The sequence below is a fragment of the Chinchilla lanigera genome, unplaced genomic scaffold (genome assembly GCF_000276665.1).
Source record: "Chinchilla lanigera isolate Chin_1 unplaced genomic scaffold, ChiLan1.0 scaffold00018, whole genome shotgun sequence".
In the NCBI taxonomy this organism is placed as follows: Eukaryota; Metazoa; Chordata; class Mammalia; order Rodentia; family Chinchillidae; genus Chinchilla; species Chinchilla lanigera.
In genome coordinates this window covers 3,593,769-3,616,417 of record NW_004955419.1, presented here as the reverse complement: position 1 = coordinate 3,616,417, position 22,649 = coordinate 3,593,769, and the positions used below count along the sequence as shown (strand labels likewise).

Here is a 22,649-nt window from a genome sequence, read left to right as displayed (position 1 = left end):
TATAGACAGTTACTAGATTTGAATACTAGGCTGAGTCTTCCTCAACTTTACACCCAGCTCCCAGCACAGGGCACAGCACAAAACACGCAACAATGAAGGATTACCACAAAAATGATTACCCATCTCTCTAAATTTGCCTGTCTAAATTTGCCTAATGTTGGAGCCAATCAGAAATCTTGCTGCTACCTACATGTTCATGTGTGCTGAATACATATACAACACCCAAAACACACACACACACACACACACACACACACACACACACACACGAGATCTTCATTTTCCTCTGCTCTTATTTCTGGTAGTCTGTCCCTCTATCGTTCTATATAATTCTTTCTCCAACTACCTATACACATACATTTTTTTTGTGTGCGGTGTACCAGGAATCAAACTCAGGACCTCATGCTTGCCAGACAGGCACTGTGCTGCTGAGCTATATCCTTGGCCCACATACATTTTTATATATAGAATATGAATAAAATATTCTCTGTATCAGTCTTATCCAGGCTTTGAAGCCCAGCTCAAGTTTCTCCTCCTCCAAGAAATCAGTGTGACCTCTTCCTCTAAAGAGGAGGAGTGAATGTGCCAAGTGCTAGCAGAACAGGTACTGCTCGAGGAGCCTGGGGTCTAATTTCTTTTAATGTCGCTAGTGCTCAGCACAGGGCTTAGCCTGGGGGGAGGCATGCAGACACCAGATAAATACATAAGCAGTGTGGAGGCTGGAGGAGGAGGTCTGGCCGAGGAGGTCTGGCCAGCATGGGGAGAAGAGGACGGACAGGCAAGGGGAGGGGACCAAGAATCTCTGGATTGGCAAACTGAGTACAGAAAAAAAGCACTTTCGGTGCCACAGACACGAACACTGCCCAGTTCTACTCTGGGAGTAGAGCATTCACTTGTCACTGCAGAAAAAAGAACACGAATTTTCCTTCACATGCTGATTACCAGCAGCTACCAAGTGCCACACTGCAGGTAAATGCTCCACAAAAATCACATCTGGCACTCTTCTAACTACAAACCATGCTTGATAGTTATGTGAGTTTCTGTGTACTGCCACTCTTCCCAAAAGGGCGTCAGAACCACTGCTGGCCTGTCATAGAGGCCTTATCTCCAATGGCTTCATCAGTCACTCTGCTCTTCTTCAATGACTGGTAAACTTGGTACATATTTTAAATGACGCATGTACTGTCCTTGGTGTCTGCGTTTAAATGCATGAAAATTGACTAAACAAAGTGAATCCTCTTTCTTCCTCTATGAGTTATAGAGATTGTGGCATTTAGGTTTCAAGAAAAAATCAAAAGCATTCCCTGCACTGTAAAGGGGCAGGTTAAAGGGGCAGATGATGACAAGGGGGGAGGTTCAGGTCTTCCAAAATTGGTCGTCACATGGTGTGACAGGTTCTGCAACAGTCCTGAGGGAGTGTGTGTGTCTGTGTGTGCGCGTGCGCATGCATGGTTATGAAACAGGAAGGAAAATGCTCATTGGTAAGAAAAAAATATCCCTTTCCCCAGTCCTACCCTAGACACTCACCTTGATTTAGGAAGTTAATGGCTTTCATGCACGCATATTCCTCATTGCTGACCTTCAGCTGGTGGAACTTGTGATACAGGTAGATGAGCCGCTCAATTACCTCCATCCCTTCATCACTAAATCTGAGGAACAGAAACACGTTTCACATGTGGGCTCCTATAGCTCACTACTTAAGGTGTCTACAACAGGAGAGAGGCTGACCTTGGCAAAACAGAATCTATGAGCAGATTCACGGTTTGTTTAGGGCCAGCATAGCTCTTGCAGGCTGTTTGCCTTGAGGTAGGGCAGAGTCAGATCTGGGCTCAATTCTAGCTCCATCTCACACAGCTGTGAGACCCTGTGAAGGTCATTTGACCCCTCCAAGCTTTGAGGTCCTCCTTTGCAAAAAAAAATGTGTGCCTGCTTGGGCTAACAAGAGCCAGAGGAACGTTGGGATATAAATGTAGAAAAATACGACAACATGAAGATACTCTTTTTTTGGTGGTATTGGAGACTGACCAAGGGCCTTTGCACTGATCTACATCCTCAGTCCTTTTTTAAAATTTTGAGACAGGGTCTTGCTAAGTAGCCCAGGCTGGGGCTGAACTTCAGTTCTGCCTTCTTCGGCCTCCCTGTGTGCTAGCATTATGCCATAATGCCCGGCTTTAAGATACAGCTTTTGTTGAGATGCAGCTGCCGTGGTGACTCTACGTGAGCCTCTGCCACAATACTGAAAAAGCTGTCAGTCATTTTGTTTAGGTTCACTGTTTCCAGAAGGGCAAGGTTACACACAATGAAAATTTTACTGCTATCCCTGACTTTAGCCAGGGAGGGAAGGAAATGCTGAGTCTCCATGATGTGTTAGCCTCTGGTGGTATTTATGCGCATTAGCTCACTTAATTCTCTCAACTCTAGGAGCTGGGTGAGATAATCACTACCATTGTAAAGATGAGAAATTCAAATGAAAAGAAGGCAGATGTGTAAAATCAGAATTTGGAACCTGGGCTAACTCCTTAAAGGCTTGATTTTTCCAATGTCTGAGGTGGTGTCCTGGCCTGTCCTAGCAGAGAGGGCTCAAAACTGGCCATGCTTCTTTCTCTGGTTAGAAGTGAGCTCCCTGGGGAGAGATGAAGTCTGAGGCAGAGGAGCCCCAGGCTACGCTGCCCCAGGGCCTAGTGTTCCGGATATGCTTTATACCAGAGATGAGGACATCACGAAACCAAGGAGTAGTGTTTAATGGGAAAGCAGGCGTTTATAAACACCGGGCTCAGGACCAGCCTGAATCACTGCAAGAGTGAGCTGGACAGTGGTCTAAGGAGAGATCTACACAGGCCTCAGATGTCAACTTAGTCATAAAGAAAAGCTCAGCTCCACCACTGCTTCCTGGTGACATGTTCAAATCTGGGCACCAGAGCCTCATGCCAGGCCAAGGGGACCCTATCTGGGCAGGGCCCAGAATACCTGGGAATGCACAATAATTTCTGGACTTTACTGCTTTCTGTGTTAACTGCAGGCTTTGACTTACTTCCTGGGCATACAGGATATAGTATTCTCTCTTCCTGGGGAAAACCTTACGGTTGTTGGGGCTAGAGGTGCCTGTAATTCTCAAGCACCAGCTGGGCCACAGCAGTAGGTGCCTGTGATCCAGAACTCTGAGCCCTTGGCCACATGGCATGGAGCCCAGTTCGAGCTGGGGCTTCTCTCAGTGTGCTGATCATGATGGTGACTCAGCGTCTCTCTGTACTTGGCCCAATGGCTTTTACCCCTTTACTGCTACTTTCCCAGAGTGGCTGACAGACAAATCCATGTTGAATTATGTGCTGAGGGTTTGCTGCCTGTTGGGCACTTTATTCCACATACATTATATCTCATGATATTTTTAATAAATAAAGAAGTACATTAACCATAATCTTTTTTGTTCACCGTAGAAACGAAAGCTCAGAGAGGTTATTTATTATGCCTCTGTTATGTACTCATACCCTTTACATCCATTCTTACAATTTACCTTCCTGCTAACTGTAACATAAGTAATAAAATCTTTATGTTAGGGATGAGAACACAGATACAGAGGTGGCTTCTCCCAAGTCACACAGTACCTAAGTGCCAGGGAGCCCAGGTTCAAACCTAAGCTTTCTAATCTCAACCCACACGTTTTCCCTGTACTATAACTATCCATGCTCAATTCCAAACCGTCCACTGGGACAGGCTTCTGCATGCCACAAGGGGCAACCTTGGGAGCTCTGTGTTCGACACCCAGGGTCCTGCATGGGTGTTGGGTGCATCCATGATGCTTAGATCTACAGAAGGCTGCATGAGGACAGTACAGATCACTCCAACATTGTACTCTGCTGGCTACTTATGCTCTTGAGAAGAAAAAAAGAGCGTTAGCCCCAATCCCTGTAGCGTTTACGTGGAAGTGTAGAATGGGGCTGAGATGAGGTGGGACAAGGGGAGAAGCAGTGTCAGCATCTATCTGGTCACTGGGTGCATAACAAGCAAAGATAACGCTGTCCCTCAATCAGCAACCTCTTGCCCCAAGTGCTCACACTGGCACTGCAGAGCCTGCAGGTGTGTGGCTGTCAGCCAGATCCCCACCAGCAGTGCCAAACCTGTTCCTGGCTGCGTTGTGACCTGTGGGACACAAAGGAGCTCTCAAGTGGCTGGCCTATATGCGTGTGCCAGATCTGCTCTTTCTTTTGGGGACAGAAAATCCATCTTTTCCAAATTTCCTTTAACAGGCAACTATCCTGGACCCCTGGCATTGGTGGGGGCTGGCAGCCAGCCCACCAGCCCCCGCTCAGTCTCCACAGCTTGACTGCAGAACTTTCCTCCACACCCACATCCCACCCCTTGATAAACAAAGTTGTTCTCTGTTCCACGGGCCTGCTTTCTCCGACAGCCGTGCCTCCTCCACATCTGCCCACTCCACAGTTCTGATGCCACTGTATTCCCTGTCTGCAAGTTATCAGCATTCAAAGCCATAAAGCTGGACAAACACACCCATTCTTCTTCTAGGTTCCTATCACATAAGCATGCTAGGGCAAGGAAAACATTCCTGCCAGGATCCCCCAGACCACTGGACCATTCAGTCAGCAATTGAAGTTGACACTATGTAAGTTATATCCCACCAAGGGGCAAAGAGGCCCAGTTGTCTCTTTTCCATTCATTAAATGTGTCTTCTCCAGCAGCAGTCAGCTACAGCCTGAAAGGAACTGCCATTTGGGACCCACACAGACTCCCATACAAAATCAGGCTGTAGTTCCAGGACCAACTCCACAAAGTCAAACCTTCTGAGCAGGCTCTGGGAGAGTAAGTTTAGTGGAAATGATAGTAAAGAGCCTGCACTTCGGAACACAACAGACCCAGATGATGGTTTGAACTCCATCCTTTCTAGCTTTCTTTAAAAAAAAATTTTTAAAAGAGAATTTTAAAAAGGCATTAGAAATGATACAGAATTTCACTAAACAAGATGATAGTCTTTCTTGCTTTGAAGATCCTCATTTCTACAGCAGAAATAGCATTAGTGCAGTCTCAGGATGGCAGTGAGAATTCAACAAATAACCTATGTAAAGCACTTACAATGCAATTTGGTGCAATAAATCCTCTATAACTATTAGTTATTATTAATAAAATTAGTGCCATCATCACTGCTCCCATTACTGCAGCAAAAGATGACAGTATTTACAGGTCTAGGGTATAGCTGTTTAGGCTGCAGGCTGGGAAGTTGGAAGGCAACTTTCCAGAGACTTGGCCAAAATGGAGCTGGTGCTCATGAGTGCCCATTAAAGTCCATACAGCTCAACGTATCTCCTCCTGGGAGTGAAGGAGTGTTGATTAGGGCCAGGAGCAGTCACGGGCTGGTGCTACAATCTGCTTTAAATCAAATTGGTCCAGCTCACCGTGTGATAACAGTCTGATTAAGGAATATGGGCACCATAAATTTGATTGAATATTTAAGGAGAGAAAAGGAGGTGGTCATGCATCATCTGGGAAAAGGCTTTTCCTGACAGCAGGCACTCACACGCAAGAGTTGTGCACAAAGTCCGCCTGGAGGAGTGGGAGTAACGCAGGCGCAAGCCGAGTAGGAAAGAGCTACGGCTAATTACAGGCTGCACACCCTGGGTTTCTAGCAGAGGGGGAGACTTTCCAGTGATTAACCTGCCTCCACAGGCCCTGCATCTCCCATGCTATGCTCTCCCAGTTTCACTCGCACTTCAGGCTTTCCAGACCCCCCAAGCCAAACTCAGAGTGGCTCATCCCCCATTGTGCTCTTCCCAGGCTCCTCTCTCAGCTGAGAGGATCTGTACCCATCTGCCCAGCTAGTCAGAACACCTAGTAGTCACCTCAACTTCTCCCACTCACAGGCGGCCAACAACCTCCTTGCGAATGCTTAGCTTTGTGCTGCCCTCTTTAGTCCTACATCACTCTTGCCTGGTCTGGGCCTTGGTTTCTTTCAGATGGCTGTGAAGAGCCTCCTCAGCTACAGTGCTCTAGGTTTGTCCATGCCAAGCTACCTTGAACTTACAGTCATGGAAACCCTTCTAAGTATGTAATTCTTCCACATGAAAACTTCCTAAACGTAAAATAATACAATTTACATGATTAAGTCCAAATTCTTTAGATTGGCATTTGAGCCCCTTTCTGAATCACCTTGACTGCACCCTTCCCTCCAGTCACTTCTCTGGTTCTCCCACACATGCTGTCTTTCTACCTTCGTCTGCAGGCTTGCTTTTGGGTCTCTGCACATAGCATTCACCTAGGACTAACTCCTAAGACTTCTGTGTTGCTCTCCTGCCTTCCTTCTGTTTCCTACAATGTACCCAGAGACTTCTCACTTCCAGGTGCAATGCCAATGTCTGTTGCTCTAGGAAGTCTTCTCTAAATCTGTAAGCAGACGCCCTCACTCCCTAATCTGCTTATACAGTCCTTCACGCACCCCTCAAACTCCAATAATAAGACCTTGCACTGTAGACTGGATCTGCTTCTATGTGCCTCCCAACCCTCTCAACCAAGAATATGGACTCTCAGAGTCAGAAGCCATTATTTGTATCATCTGCAATCCCAGCCTCCTCCCCAAATGTACAACAGATGATCAGTAAACAGCCAGAACTAACACACTGAAGTTCAATTCTTTTTTTTTTTTCTATTGATGGGTTCCACAGCAGGGTAAGAATCCTAACAATAAATCCCTTTTTTAAAAATCCTTAGGACCTACTTGGAGTTCAGCAGAAACATGTTCTAGAGTCCGCTCTGTTAAAACTGTGATGATGGAAAAGAAGACTTAATGTTTGCTGTATCCAATATGGTAGCCACTAGCCACACGTGGCTAGCGGCAAATGAGGAAATGGATTTTTAATTTTAGTTAATTGTTTGAGAAGCCACAGGAGGCTAGTGGCTACTATATTGGACAGTGTAGCTTTAGATCCTCCTTTATAAGGAGACATTCTAGGAAGTAAAGCTTTCCTCAGTAATTCGGCTGCTACTGGCCCCTACCTTTGCTGACTCTATAGCAGCCCCAGGCAAACAGGGGAGCCAGCTGGCAAACTCCTGACAACATCAGAGCAGGCAGACTGCTATCCAAACACCTCTTAGCCCAGAGTTATGGAATTAGACAGGACTTTGCTGGAAATAATGAATTAGAGGCTCTGGACAAGGGGTTAGGTTATCTGCAAAATTAGACAGCTCTGTTTACAGGACAAAGAGTCAGCTGGGTTCAAAACTCTGTCACTTATAGATCATCCTGAAGCCAGTAAGCACCATTAATAAAGAAATACTAGAAAAGCAGGGGAGAGGGTCAGCACCCAGACTCTTCCCTCCCTCAGCTCTGCAAAGGGCCCTGGAAGGTCTCAGAGCTTTGCTTCCAGCTTGAGCCTTGGCCTTGTTTCTATGCCATGACTGGGGGGAAGGGGATGTAGCCCAGTCCTGCGAACAGAAGTATGGGGGCTAGTACTCCACCCTCTCCAGCTTTCATACCTGTGCATCTTTTCTTCCTTCCTTCCAAGTGCCTTGAAATCCCATGACTTCCATTACTTTAAAAATGTTCAATAAAGGTGGTTTATTGAAAATGTTTATTTAAATGTGAGTTAAGCTATGTAAGACATTTCATATGAATAATTCTTCTTTTTTTTTGGTTTTTTTCTGGTAACAGGAATTGAACTCACAACCTTGCGCTTGCCAGGCAGGCACTGTGCCGCTGAGCTAAATCCCCAGCTCCTCACATGAATAACTCAATAAGCCAGAAACACTGTCTCAACAGGTCATCTGTCTTGATTTTTGGTGTCAGAAAATAGTCACCATGTGCCCCAAGTCTCCAAAGCAAGTAAGTAAAGAAGTGCTGGAGGAGGCTGTGGTGCCGCAGGGAGGAAGGAAGTCAGTGCACTCTCATCCCCAGGGATGTGGTCCCTGAGATGAAACTTCATGACAGAAAATGGACAAGAGAACCACTCAGCCTCTTAGTTCCATGCTCTTAACATCTCACCACATCTCAGATGCATGAAAAAGCCTAAGCTTTGCAGTCAGACAAGTGCAAGTTCCAACACAGACTCTGGGCTCTCTGAATTCCAGTTTTCTTATCCATGAAAAAGGCACAAAGACCTGTAACACTGGACACTGTGAGAAGGAAATAAGACACTATACAATATCTAAGCTAGTCTCTGACATATAATAGTACCATAAAGACTCCTAGGTCTCTTTCTTGGATTACAAACTATAGTTCACAGCCTCTTTTTGTAAGCACAGTTCAGATTTTTGTTTCTTCCAGATACACTGTCATATCTCATAAATCTAGATGTCACAGACACAACAGCTTTGCACTCTGCTAAGTCTGACTCTATAATGTTTGCTCCTCATAACCACTTTTGGGGGAAGTTTTTTTTTTTTGTGGTACTGGGCATCGAACCCAGGGCTTTCTGCATGCAAGGCAAGAGCTCTACCACTGAGCCACATCCCCAGCTTGGGGAGGGTATTGTCCTTATCTCATTTTTAAAATTTAAGACCTGAAGAAGAGAGACCCGGCCAATACCACAGAACTATTTAGTGGCATAGCAAGGATCCAAATTCAGGTGGCTATGGTTTAGTGCCCATCCTCTGGAGGGCAGGCACACAGGGTGAGAGTGGTTTGGTTGTTTTGGGTTCCTCCCCAGCCAGCAGCCTCACCTGTGCAGTTCTTCATCAGAGGGTGAGTACTTGGCAGTGACATCGGCCAGCTCCCCAAAGATCTGCTTGCTGTAAACAGTGAGGGACGACAGCAAGATTAACTCCTGCCACGTAGAGCTCAAGAGGCACGTGTAATCCTTGATTGAGAGCTCACAGAAGAAAGGCAGCTTCTTGATCCAGGCAATCTGCCTAAAGAGCAGTTCGTCAGCCAGCCGGCAAAGCAGGGCGAACAGCTCTGCCTGTGTCACAGCATATCTGGGGACAGGGAAAGCCATTTCTATCAGCTGGAGGCGAGGATAGACACAAGCAGCCACCCCTAAGGGCACAAAGTGTCCCTGGTAGTAAGATCCTTCCCCCTTGATCATGGATCTTCAGTTTCATTCAACTCAATTTTATTTATTTATATTTTGCGGTACTAGGGATTTAACTTAGCACTGCACTGAGTTACATCACCAGCCCATTTTCTTTTCTTTTTTTGTGGTCCTGGGAAATCAAACCCAGGGTCTTAGTATGCTAGGTAAGCATTTCACCAATGAACTACAGCCCCAACTTTTTTGCTTTTTCTTTATTGTTTGAGACAGAATCTTGCTAAGTTGTCGAGGGTAGGTTTGAACTTAAGATCCTCCCGCATCAACTTCCCAGAGTGCTGTGGTTTCATGGATGTGCCACTGTACCCATCTTCGACTCAGTTTTCTTACAAGAGGGCAAGACTGAGGTCAGGAGCAAGCTCAGGGAGGTAGAGGTGGCTTTGGTAAGTAAAGGATGCTGAGAGAAAAGGACACTTAGAAATTTGTGCAATTATCATGAAAAATGACTTTTAATGCTGGTGTCCTCTAATGTTCTATGTCTTAGAGAAAATTCAAAATCACTCCTGCCCTAGTGTGGGCCATGAGAACTCTAGTGAGGTAAATGTGGTGCCCACATAATACAGGAACCACAAAAAAAAAAAAGCAGTGGGGCCCAACAGTTGAAAGAACACAATGAGTTCAGCAGCTTTTCCTGTTCTCACTGCACCCTCTGGTGGTGAGTTCAGGAATCAGAGTTGCTCAGCCTTCCCTTAATCTTTCAGCTGGATAGAAACAGCACAGCATTTCTCCCCTCTAGCCTGAGGGGGCCCTCTGGGGCCACAGACTCAGTGCCCTAGCTTTTTCCTTCCAATGTTCCGTGATATCTTCGTATGCCTCTGTATTCAGATATGTAAAGGCTCTGTCTGCCTTCTTGTGGGTGGATATCTCAGTCTTCGCTTCTGAAACTGAAGATTAGCTCAGGAAATCTCAGGATACCTTCTGGGAGGTCTAAGATTGGTAACAAACAGCCTATGCTATGTGCTCTGGCCTCAAGGGTACAGCAATGGGTGGGCCTGACAGCTGAATATAACCTACTTAGGCAGAGGCAACTGCAGACTCACAGTAGTTCTTCTACCCACTCAGGCCTGCATCCAAGGGTCACACGCCACCAGGCTACCTATGAGTATGCTGGCTAGAGATGCAAACCAATGCATCAGTTGGGCCTTGAATGCCTTGTTAAGGAGCCTAAATAGGTGTATGATTATCTCCAGGATTGTAATTCATTTCTGGCACAGAAGCTCTCAGAGACCCATCCCAGGGCCTGGGTTAGTTAGGTCCATGCAGAAACAAAGTTGCTTCAACCCCAATTCCATAGAGAATGAAAAGTAATCCCAATTCTATGAGGAAAGATGATTACAGAAGAATGAGGAACTACTGACTTTACAGATGAGCACAGATTTGTCACCTGATGCTTGCATCATCACCCCTCATCTCCTGATTTATTCTAAAGCCTGGGGTAGGGTAGCTGGGGATGTACATGGGTACAGCATAGGGACATTTGGAGGCTGCAAGGGGGCAAGCAGGGTAGAGCTCACTCACCCATCTTCGATCAACATGGGTGTGCCTAGTGGCTCCAAGTCCTCGGCTGACATCAGCTGGTGAATCAGACTGTATGACTGGGGGTCCAGGCTGCGAGCTTGTGGGGGCAGAAGTGGTGAATGGCCGGAATAGCTAAAAAGGTGTGGTATATATTGATAATGTGGAGGCACAGACATCCCCATGTACTGCTCCCTGAATGTCATGAATCCATTTAGTTCCACAGACCTACTGGAGAGAAAAATCTCATGTCAAGCAAAGCCATGGCAGGTCTAGTGTCTACTCACAGGAAATGAGCCACTAGGTAGCTCAAGTGTTCTTTGGCCATACAGTCAGTGTTTCATGAAGCTAGGGAACACAATCAGTAGTTCTAGGTTCATCTCCCCTGCTCGACTCCCATTTGCGAGACAAGGATTCTGTGTGGGTGGCATGAACGTGGGGCTCACCACAGGACACACAGTGCTTGGCAGAGTAGATAATGAATAAATATTGGTTGGGTGAATTCTTTGGATATTATATCTAAAGAGTTTCCAATGGACACTTATAAACAATGATGACAAAAGTGATAGGAAAATCAAAAGTGGTAGGAAAACCAAAGACACAGAAAACAAAGACAGACAAGCTAAGTGTCTTGCCTGATCACATAACAAATCTAGGAAGGAATGTGGCATATGGCCATAACCCCCTAACTATTCAAAGGATGGAATAAACTAAGGAAAACCTGAATGGTATAAATTCTATAATTAAAAAGAAGCAAATTTGCACCTGTCTCCCCATTCTTAGAGAAATCTAACTACTCTGGCAATGAATTTTAAAAATTTCTGCAGTTTTTACCTAAATATATTTCTATAGCTACAAGTTTTGCAAATTGCATCCTATAGGCCAAGTTGAGCCTATAGCCTAGTGATGGCGAATCTTACAGAGCTTTCAATGATATAAATACTCCACTGTGGCACATGTGCCACAGGTTCGCCACCACTGCTATAGCCTGTTTTGGCAAATGAAGTTTACTGACGCACAGCCACACTCACTGGTTTACATGTTATTTGTGACTACTTTTGTTCTCTGCCAAAAGTAGAGCTGAACAGCTGAGACCCAGACCACTAGGCCTGAAAAGTCTGATTATACTGTATGACCTTTACATAAGGAGCCCTTCCCTGATAGTTAAGGGTTCTATTTTATACCTGGGAGCTATTTTAAAATGTCATTTTGGCTGGGCGCGGTGGCACACGCCTGTAGTTCCAGCGCTCAGGAGGCTGAGGCAGAAGGATCACTGTGAGCTCGAAGCCAACTGGGACTACAAAGTGAGTTCAAGGCCAGCCTGAACTGCATACATAGTAAGACTCTGTTTCAAAAAAAAAAAAGATGCCATGTTTGTCACAGCTTTTCTTATATGATAAACCCAAAGTATAAATAATTTAAAAAGCAAAATAGCTGGGCATAGTGGCACATGCCTATAATCCCAGCACTCAAGAGGCTGCGGCAGGAAGATCATCATGAGTTTGAGGCCAGCCTTGGCTACATATTGAGTTCAAAAGCACCCTGAACTACATAGTAAGACCATGTCTCAAAAATCAAACAAACAAACCAACAAAAATAACAAAAAGCAAAGTAATGAACAGATAACAGGAAACAGGAAAACAGATCTTTTGCAAATGACAAGGGGACCAAGAGATGGAGAGCAGGAGGGAAGGGCAGGAAAAGGGCCAAAAAAAGAATTAAGCTGTGTTATGCACATGGACCAATTCCCCACAATAACCATCATCATTATGTACTACAAACATTACTGATAAAAACAGAAATTAAAAAAAAAATCACACTTGAACCATGAATCTTTAAATTTGCATACCCTTATAGAGCAGCAAATCTGTCTGGCCTCAAAAACTTTCACTGTTTCTTAAAATTTATAAATTGAAAAACACCGACTCTTGCAAGGCAGAAAAATTATAGCCTAATTCAGCATTATTAGTGTGACCTTTTATTTTGTTTTGTAGTACTAGCATCAAATGAACCCAGAGATCCTCTACCCTGAGCTACATTACCAGCCCTTTTTGTTTTGAGATAGGGTATTACTAAATCACCCAGGCTGGTCTTGAACTTACAATCTTCCCGCCTCAGCCTCCTAAGTAGCTGGAACTACAGGCACAAACCACTATGCCTAGCTGCATGGTTTGTTCTACTTCAGTGATAAAATAAATGAGAGATTCAGTCCCCAGCACCAATGAATGAATGAATAAATAAATGAAAGTTCTATACTTCAAACATTCTACTTGACGAAGGCTGTGTGTATATGCATAGAAACTTATCGTACTTTACCAGTCTGCAGAAGAGACTGTTGACATCTTGAGGTCTTAGCATAAAATGGGGTGGGAAACATGGCTGAGGGAGTAAGAGCACAGTGGTTAGTGTGACCTGGCAGGAGCTCAGCCAGGGGTTCCTTGTGGGTCTACTCTTTGTGCGGTCCTAGATGAAGAAACTGGATTTGCCTTAAAGCTCACCTGGAGGAGAGCGTGGACCCTGGTGAGGGCTGGTTGCTCTCTGAAGCCCTGTTCCCAGGGGAACTATGGTCGCTGTCACCATGGTTGCTCCAATGATTGGCTTCTTCCTCAAACTCCTGCCCAGACATGATCCTTTCGATCTCCTCTTCTGATATCTTTGGTAAGGAATTAACACGTTAGACTGGGTGCGCAAGACACCTGTTCCTGCTCCAGTCTCACAGGACTCTTAGCAATCTCTAGAAAGAGCCCCAGATGCCCTCTCCTACACCCACACTCCAAGTCTCTCACTAATCTTGGGAGTCTTTGGCTGCTTGCCTGCCAGCACTATCATCTATCACAGCCTTTCCCTTGCCCATTTACCCCACCCACTCTCATGCCACAAAGTCTGCATGGCTCTTACTACTCCTATTTGTTTTTAAGATCCAATTCAAACATCTTTATGAAACTTTCAGCAGGGCATGGTGGTGAGGACCCCTTGTAATCCCAGCACTTGGGAGCTGAGGCAGGAGGAGCACCACAAATTCCAGGCCAGCCTGGGCCACACAGCAAGATCCTATCTCAAAAAACCGAAACAATATAAAACAAAACACTTTCCATTAACACTTAAAATTTCAGGTCCTTCTCTCCACTCATAATTCTTTGCATTCTGGGAGACAGACAACAGTATAGTGGCTGAGTGTGTAAATTCTGGAGTCAGACCACCTTTGTTCAAATCCATCTCTAGTTGTAAAATATTGCCGGGCGTGGTGGCGCACGCCTGTAATCCCAGCACTCGGGAGGCTGAGGCAGGAGGATAGCGGTGAGTTCAAGACCAGCCTGAGCTACATAGTGAGCTTAAGGCCAGCCTGAACCTGCCTCAAAAAGACAAAAAAAAAAAAAAAAAAAAAAAAAGTTACCTTAGTTGTAAAATATTGGGCAAATCATCAAACTACTAAACCTAAATTCCTTTGTCTATATGACACAGAGAGTAAGTTTCCTTCTCACAGGAAGCTTGTGAGGAGGATTCAATTAGTAAATGCAAAGGACCTGGCATATGCAAGCAAATATGGAAGAGTTGATTACGTACTTTGTTTGTTGTGTTGTTTTTTGAGATAGGGTCTTGCTATGCTGTGTAGGCATGTTTTGAACTCCTGGACTCATGAGATACCAATGGCTTGGTCTCCCAAGTGGCTAGGACTACAGGTATGTGACAGCATGCTGGGCACTGTCATTTTAATGGACTTATGGTAGGGTATCACAAAAATATCCCCTACAAGACTGAAGACCATGGTAGGATTTAGAAAAGAGGAAGTACTTAGTAAATGTGTTGAATAAACAAATGTTCCTTTATTAAACACCAGCCACGTACTTTCATGTGATTTTCTTAGTAACAAGGACACTCCCCTAAGTCTATGTAAACTGCACTGGTTACACTGTGTGCCCATGTGTGGGCAGGAGTTTGAGAGAGGAGCCAAAGTACGCAAGGACTCAGTCCAGTGCTCTAGCTGCTACCACAGAGTGCGTAAACTTCTATCGTCTCTAACCTAGACCGAAGGCCTAACTGGCTACCCTCAACGTACAGAGGGAGAGGAACTGCTAAGGAGGAGACAGAAGAATTTTTATGTATTGTTCCTATGGAACCTCAGAGGACCCAACATGTCTGACTCAAATTTGCACAATTCTTTGCTCCAGCAGCCTCTAAGGGAACCTAGGCTGCCTGGGTTATAAATATAGGACCACTCAGAACAGGAAGCCAGCTAACACACAGAACATAGCGAGACCCTGCATCAAAATAAATTAAAATACACACACCCTGATCAAGTGTATACTATGGACCAAGCTCATGTGATAGGACATCTCCCATATCTCATCAGTGTTTATCTCTGGACTCCTGTCTTTCATTTCTTCATGTTTAACTGGAGAAATCCTATCATTTAGACTACTTATTTACCATCTCTTGAATCTATCTCTGCCTCTCAATCTGCACTGTCACTGCCCTACTTCAAACTATTATCTGTATCTCTTAGACTGAACTTCTGCAAAGCCCTTTTATCTGCTGTTTTTTTTAAATCTGCTATTTTTTCCCTCTCTGTTTCACTCTTTACAAACTGTTTTCACTGCTAGAATGATTTTTACAAAATGCAAATCTGAATATGGCCCTCTCCCTACTCAAAAGTCTTTTAGCCTGGTGTGGTGGTACATGCCTGTAACCCCTGCACTTGGGAGGCTGAGGCAGGAGGATCACCATGAGTTTGAGGCCAGCCTGGGCTATGTAAGTGAGTTAAAGGCCAGCGTGTACTACACAGTAAGATCCTATCTCAAAAAAAAAAAAAAAAAAAAAAAAAGTCTTTTAATGGTTGCCTTTTGGTACACAACCAAAAACTTCTTAAGGCATGGTGCTTGTACCCTAGTGTGCTGAAGGATTCAGTTAATGGGTCATAAATACATCCAATTCTCTATCTTCACAAAGTCCTGCTGGCAGGCAAAAACAAGTGGTGTAGGCTGGCTCCACAAAGGCTGGACTTAGCCAGGCACTATGGTACGTGCCTGTAATCCAAGCTACTCAGGAAGATGAGACAGGAAGACACAAAATTCAAGGCCAGACTGGCAGTTTAGAGAGACACTGTCTCACAAATGAAACAAAACAAAAAGGCTATGGATGTACATCAGTGATACAGCACATGCCTAGAATGCACAAGGCCCTGGGTTTAATCTCCAGGACTGTAAAAAAAAAAAAAGGTTTTGTATAGAGGCTAGAGTCAAAGATAACTGAAGGCCACTCTAGAGAACTGATTCCAAATTGAAGGAATCCATCTTATTTCCGCCACTCCACTACGTGTGCCGAAAGCTCCAGCCTCACTGAACAATCTCCTCACTCCTTGCCCTCCCTTAAAGATTCAGCTTCCAGTCTCCAGAGTCTATACTGTCTAGCACGAATAAAGGCGCACAGCTTCCCATGCCTTCCCAATACAGCTAATTCTTCCTCCTTCTCAATACTCAGTTCAAACACTGCCTTCTGAAGGAAGCCTCCCTGAATGTCTCCAGTCGTCAACTCTGTCTCTAGCTCAAAAGAAATAGAAGCCCGTTGCTCTGTCCTCTGGGGCAACCTCTGTCACACTCACTGTACGATGATACCTGTTTACATATCTATGCTTTCCACTGGACAGCGGTCAAAGAATAGAGCCTGGCAGAGTAGGAGCTTAGTAAATATTTGTAAGATTGATTCAGGTATTATTTTCCTACTCTACAAATAATGAATATTCTGTTGATATATCTTTAGAAGAAATGAACAACAAATTAGTCTTGTTGATTTCTGTCAGATGAAGTTACCTATAATTTTAAATGAAGGACAAAAACAAAAACAACAAAAGCAAAAACAACCTCTGGTTCAGAGCCAGAATTGTGCTCACTGCCTGTGAAATACTTAGGAAGGGCTGACAGATCGCAAGAAAAGCTTTAATTATTAGCTTTTACAGATGAGATTTTCAGAATACTTTCAAATCTAGGCTCTAAAAGCAGTTTTCCAGGAAGGAAAATACAGATGGCTACCCTGCAAGAGATGAAAGGGTCGAGGTGAGCAGGCCCAGGAGCGTCTGCGACACCGGGCTTCCAGGACAGACCAAGAACTTACCTGGACAGGCCCGATGCTCTTATTCCGGCCTCCAGGCATGCCATCTTCTCTGATAGCTGGAAGAAACATAAGGCAGTCAGAAGCAAACTCAGAGGTCTAAGTACAAAAAGAGAGTTCATTTGGCTCAAAGTCTGGGGAAGCTGAGATTAAACTAAGTCTTTCTGGACCTAAAGCACATACCCTATTTACTGCAGAATATCTCACTGGCAGCAGATACTGTGGAGCCCCCAGTGGCCCCAGGTACAAATGACAGACACAGAATACATGCAATAAGCTCAACAAAGGTGACAGCAACTTTGCAAGAGTCTTTGTACCCTCATCTGCAAAATGAGGGGGCACACTCTGCTTTACAAGCCTGCTGGGAATTTGCAGTGAGAAGCATATATGGCTTATATTAACCTAAATGTACACTGGCTGTTATGTGGCAGCATTCCTTCAATCTAATTTCAAGTTTAAAAAAATCCTTAAATCCCTTCCCTGCTGTTTTAGGGTCAGTGGCAGTCTTTAGATATTTCCAACTCCAATACTGACATCTCATACATCTTTGCTCCAGTTCCCAACTACAAAACAAAAACCTATCAAAGGCAGATACAACACTACACATATTTCAGCTGATACCTCTCTCACAGTCCTAGAGGTGAGGAAGAAACTCAACATGCTCTACTTTTTTCTTTTAAGAACCAAAAACCGTGGCCAGGTATGGTGGCCACACCTATAACCCCAGCACTCAGGAAGCTGAGGCAGGAGAATCGCCATGAGTTCAAGACTAGCCTAGGCTACATAGTGAGTTCAAGGTCAGCCTGGAATACATAGCAAGACTCTGTCTAGACAAAACAAAACAACCCTAAAACAACCCAAAACCAAATAGATAAACGACAAAAAACCCTCCAAATGATCAAAAATCTTACAGATCTGTATCTTACCAGCTTCTTGTTTTAAAACTTAAAAACTTGTGTCCTCTTTCAGCCCTATAATGAATAAGAAAACTGGCATATGATGGACATGTAGTATACGTTAGGTACTATTATTCTGGGTAAAAAACTCATGAGGAAAGTATCAGTATCATTACCATTGGACAGCTGAACCTAAGGCTCAAGGAAATAAAGTATTTTGCTTATGGAGATTAAAAACTAAACACAACAATCAGGACTGTATCTCAGGTAAAAGACTAAAACCAGCCTCTTTCTTCCCTCGCCTGTGTTTCCCGTATTGTATCTGAGTTCCACTGGAGAGACATTCATTCAATGTAACATTGGTGCATAAATAAACTCTTCATGCTTTTCTTTTCCTTTTTTTAATAATGGGAATTGAACTCAGGACCTTCTGCTTGTCAGGAAGATGCTTATGCCACTGATCTATATCCCCAGCCACATAAATAAACTCTTATGCTAGTGTATTACAAATACTGATTCTTTTAATCCACTCAAATGATAAATTCCCTTTGAAAATTAACTTGTATTCTGTTTTTAAAAAGTTGATTTAAAGAATATAAAGCAAATAACAGCAGTGTTAATCAGAGATGATAAAATCTGTTAGGATGGCATAAAACTGCCTGAAAAGTGGGGAAAAAATACACCGTGTCAAAGTGCTTTTGTCAAGATAAACACCTGCACCGTATTTTAAAGCTTATAATGTACTTGCACACAGGTTATTTCATTTGATGCTTTTAACAACCTCCAAAGGTATACATTATTACTATCCTGTGCATTTTAGAGATGAGGAGATGGCACTCAGTGAGAGACAGCCATGCTCAAGGTTATGCAGGGAAGAACCGACTGCTGACTTCAACCTAGCTGTGCCAAGCAACTTCTGGCAGCGATGTGACTGACACGAACAAGTGGCTTCAGGGTGCAGCATTCCAGGAGTGGCTCTGGTGTCTCTTATCCAAACTAAGAGAATGGCACCTGCTACGGCTCTTCAATCTGCTCTGAAGCAACCAAAAACTTTTTCTGCTCTGCAACCCAGGTACCTACCATCCTTCACCTGCTTGGTCCTTGGCAGACAACCAAACCCAAAAACCAAAGTAAAATGCAAAGCTGACTACATCAGGACACTGCTCAAAACTGCTCTCTCCGTGGCCGGGGTCTGTAAACTCCTCAGCTCGGTGTTCAAGATCCTCTCTGGTTCCGTTCCTGTGGGATTACCCACCTTCATCTACTGCCATAAATGTTATCTCCCATCTACACAGAGCACACGGTGCTGTTTCACACACTTGTGCCTCTGTGTGTGTTACTTCTACTCAGAAAGAAACTTTACAGTGGAAAAATCTGGAAATACCACCCCACCCAAGTGATGTCACCTTAACCAAGTGACTTAGGTTAACATTACCAATAATGGGGAAAACTTACACACTAAGAAGGATACAACCTCGATTTTGTGATGCCCAAAATATACAATATTCTGTTTTTGTATAAACAAGTGCTCACTTCTGTTGACATCTATCAACAGATCTTGCTTGCAGCAGCAGTGAGTACTGTGGTATCCCGTAAGTAATTTTCTACAGTATTTCCCTCATGCTTTCTAAACTTTTTTTTAAATCCAGATTTGTTTTTATTTTTCTGAGACAGGGACAAGGTCTTGCTATTGGCTGAGGCTGGCCTCCTAAGTGTAATCTGAGGCATTACAGGCATGTGTCACCACATCCAGTTTTTTTTTTTTTGTACCGGAAACTGAACTTAGAACGTTGCGTTTGTCAGGCAGGCACTTGTGCTACATCCCTGGCCCTCATATCCAGTTTTTTAATCCAAATTTTTTATTAGTACATGTTTGCTATATATGATGATTACACTCCTTGTGGGGGCATCAGTATGTGCCCACAACACATCTTAATTCTTTCTTACCCCCTCTCTTGCCCTTTCACATCCCTTCCTCCATCTCTTGGTCATCTTCCCCTTCACAAAAGTTCTACCTCTTCTTATAACTGTAAGTCTTTTATAAGGAAGATTTATTTTGTTGTCCAAGTTGTTTCAACTTTGGCCACTCAAAATTCTTCCAAGTTGGGTTCTGAACCTTTTCAGTATGCTTCCTTTTAAAAATTAATTAAATTAGCAGGATTAGGGGTTAAATTCAGTACTTTGTGCATGTTAAGTAAGCCCTCTACTAGTGAGCATATCCATACCCCCATTTTAATTCTTGGGACAGGGTCTCACTAAATTGCCCTAGTCCTGAACTTGTGGTCCTCCTGCCTCAGCATCCTGAGAAACTAAGATTATAGGTGTGCACCAGGACCCAAGATATAGGCCTGGGATATAGCTCAGCAGCACAGCACCTGCCTGGCAAGTGCAAGGTTGTGAATTCAATTCCTGATACCAAAACCAAACCAAAACAAAACACCTCAGAACCCAAGATATGGGTGCTAGGTGCATTCACTGCTGCTGGGGTATTATCACTTCTAGCCCCTTGCAATGGCTAGAGCCTGGAAATACATACGCATATGGTTAGAGCTTGGAAATACATATGCATGTACTAACTCACGTACCCCCATACATCTATATTTTCTATCTACAAACCTAAACATGAGCCTACACTGACACTACTGATTCAGTTCTGCACCTCAGGTTTCACTCTAGCCTTCCCCTTTCCTAATTTATAACTTCTCTGATGTATAAAACCTCTTATTATTTATAGTATATTTACCTGCTTGTTTAACTACAGTATGCATGTAAAGTAGGGACAGAATTTCCAACACATAACCTTGAGAGAAACAAATTTTACAAACTAGAGTGCTTTGTTTATATGCGATTCTTTTTGTCCTTACCCTTATAATATACAGTCAAAACACTATTTCCCAAGGTCAGCTCCTTTCTTCCCTACCCCCTTCAGTGTGGTTATGTGACTCGCTGTAACACCAGTTAGAGTCAATTGTCATAGTGTGCATTCTGGCTCTCCGTTCCCTGTACTGCTCCTACCACATCCTGGTTGATTAAAAAAGACATTTTACATACAGTAAAATTCTTTTTTTATGTGGTGTATTGTTCTGCACCTCTGGGGAAATGCACAGATTTATGTGTTGGCCAGTACAGTTTCATACAGAATATTTCTCACCCCCTGTATTTCCAAGCTCTAACCATGGAAATACAAATATTTCCATGGCAACTGGAATTTTAATCATATGTTTCCAGGACCAACCAGAAGGTGGCAGGGTTTCTCTCTGAAGGCAGCTGTCACCAGGCACTCAGCCTCCTTCCTCTAATGCAGATAGATCTTTGCTCCTTAGACCCCATGTGTCATCTTCTGGCTATGGTTAGAGGAGTTAGAAGGTTAAGTTTCTTCCCAAAACAAGTGAGCTTGGCTGTGAGCCTCAAAACCTCACATTCCAACTGAATAAGCAGGCAGATTCCTCAGAAAGCAGTCAAGAAGGCATTCCACAACTATGCTTTGATCAAAATACTCAATGAGGGCAACAAATGGAGATGACAAGATCAGAGGACAAGATGAAATCAGGGTGAGGGTAGAAAGACAACCACAGACTCTTTTCAAGGCATTACCAGTTTCCTGTTGGAGACTAGGACAGATTTCTGTAGCAGGAGAGTGACAATGGGGAAGGTAAAGGACTCCCAGATAGAGCAAAGAACCTGAGTACAGGGGAAATGGCTAGGGCAGCCTTAAGGCAGTGTTCTGGTGGAAAAGAGGAGCAGAGGACCAATCTGGCAACACCTCAAACACACTGCTAAGGCATTCGTTTAGTGTCCAGTAAACACAGGCACTCTGACATGCAAGTAGCTATGCGACAGGGCAGACATGTGAAGCAGTTCACATTCTGCTTGATTACTAAAAAATTATAATTTAAAAAATATTAATTGTCATCAAAACTACCCCTAAGCTAATTCAGTAAGTGATTTTACCTCCTCAAGCCACACTGCTAAGGTGGGAATAATAATCAACAATGGGATTATTGTGTGTATTCAATGGTGTAATAATGCATGGAAAACATAAAGAGTTTCTGGTATATGTAAGTGCTCAATAAATAATTAGTGTTACAAAAAATAATAAGCCACTTATATTTATCCAAATGCCTTCCATATCTCTTACCTTTCACATAATGGGCAAGTTTTTCTTTTTTTTTAAATAACAGCCAAGTTTTGAAAAGATCCTTTTCATCTGTCACGCACTGGTCTAAACTACTCTGCAAGTCTATATTCAGTAATGCTACAAAACCAGTTTGAATAGTTACAAATCTAACTCCCCAGGCTTGCATGCTGCTGCTATGAACCCCTAATAGTTTGCTGCATATTTTATGTATGTTATCATTTTAAGCCCCTAGAGAACCCTGAAAAGTAAGTAATATTATAGTGTTTTTAAAGGTAAGATCATTGTGTGTCAGAGACATACACAAACTTCCCAAGGCCACAGAGCAGTCCCTCTGCCTTAGAGCCTCTACTCTTTCCAGCAAATGGTACTGCCCTACTCCCCACTCTCCACGGGAGCACAGCTCGGATTCTGGCATAAGTAGTTCTCTCTTCCATATCTAAGCTCTCTGTGGGGGTGATTCTAGCTTTGTGCCAGCAACTCCGTAAACTTCAATTTGCAGGCAGAACTCTTTACTCCAGTTCCAAATCAATATATTCAACTTCCTGATGGCAATCTGTGCCTGGAGGTACCTCAACTCAGCACTGCCAAGGTCAGCACTGTGCCTTGTGCTACTCTTTAAGCCTTTTCTTTAGCTGGGTGCTGTGGTGCACGCCTGTAATCCCAGCACTTGGAAGGCTGAGACAGGAGGATCATTGTGAGTTCGAGACCAGCTAGGGCTAAAAAGTGAGCTTAAGGCTAGTCTGAACTGCAAAGTGAAACCCTGTCTCAAAAAGACAAACCGGGGCTGGGGATTTAGCTCAGCGGCAAAGCGCCTGCCTGGCAAGTGCAAGGTCGTGAGTTCGGTTCCCGGTACCGGAAAAAAACCAAAAAAAAAAAAAAACAAACAAAACTTGTGATCTTCTCTTTTTTAAAAATTCATTTTATTGGTACATTTTAGATATGCATTGTGATCATGTGGAATTTGCA

General features: G+C 43.8%; 1 protein-coding gene across 4 annotated transcripts in view; it reads right to left on the bottom strand.

Annotated features, from left to right (window-relative positions):
• Nucleotides 1-22,649, bottom strand: part of Nr6a1 (nuclear receptor subfamily 6, group A, member 1) — a 198,910-nt gene that overhangs the window by 7,898 nt on the left and 168,363 nt on the right. For 2 of the 4 annotated variants that reach the window (XM_005382484.1, XM_005382490.2), the window contains 5 exons: nucleotides 16,653-16,708; nucleotides 13,043-13,197; nucleotides 10,548-10,775; nucleotides 8,662-8,916; nucleotides 1,528-1,649 (listed from right to left, as the gene is read on the bottom strand). In XM_005382484.1, the coding sequence (XP_005382541.1) occupies nucleotides 1,528-1,649; nucleotides 8,662-8,916; nucleotides 10,548-10,775; nucleotides 13,043-13,197; nucleotides 16,653-16,708 (816 nt within the window). The remainder of the gene's footprint in view (nucleotides 1-1,527; nucleotides 1,650-8,661; nucleotides 8,917-10,547; nucleotides 10,776-13,042; nucleotides 13,198-16,652; nucleotides 16,709-22,649) is intronic. The other 2 variants (XM_005382491.2, XM_013513155.1) reach the window with 2 other exon arrangements.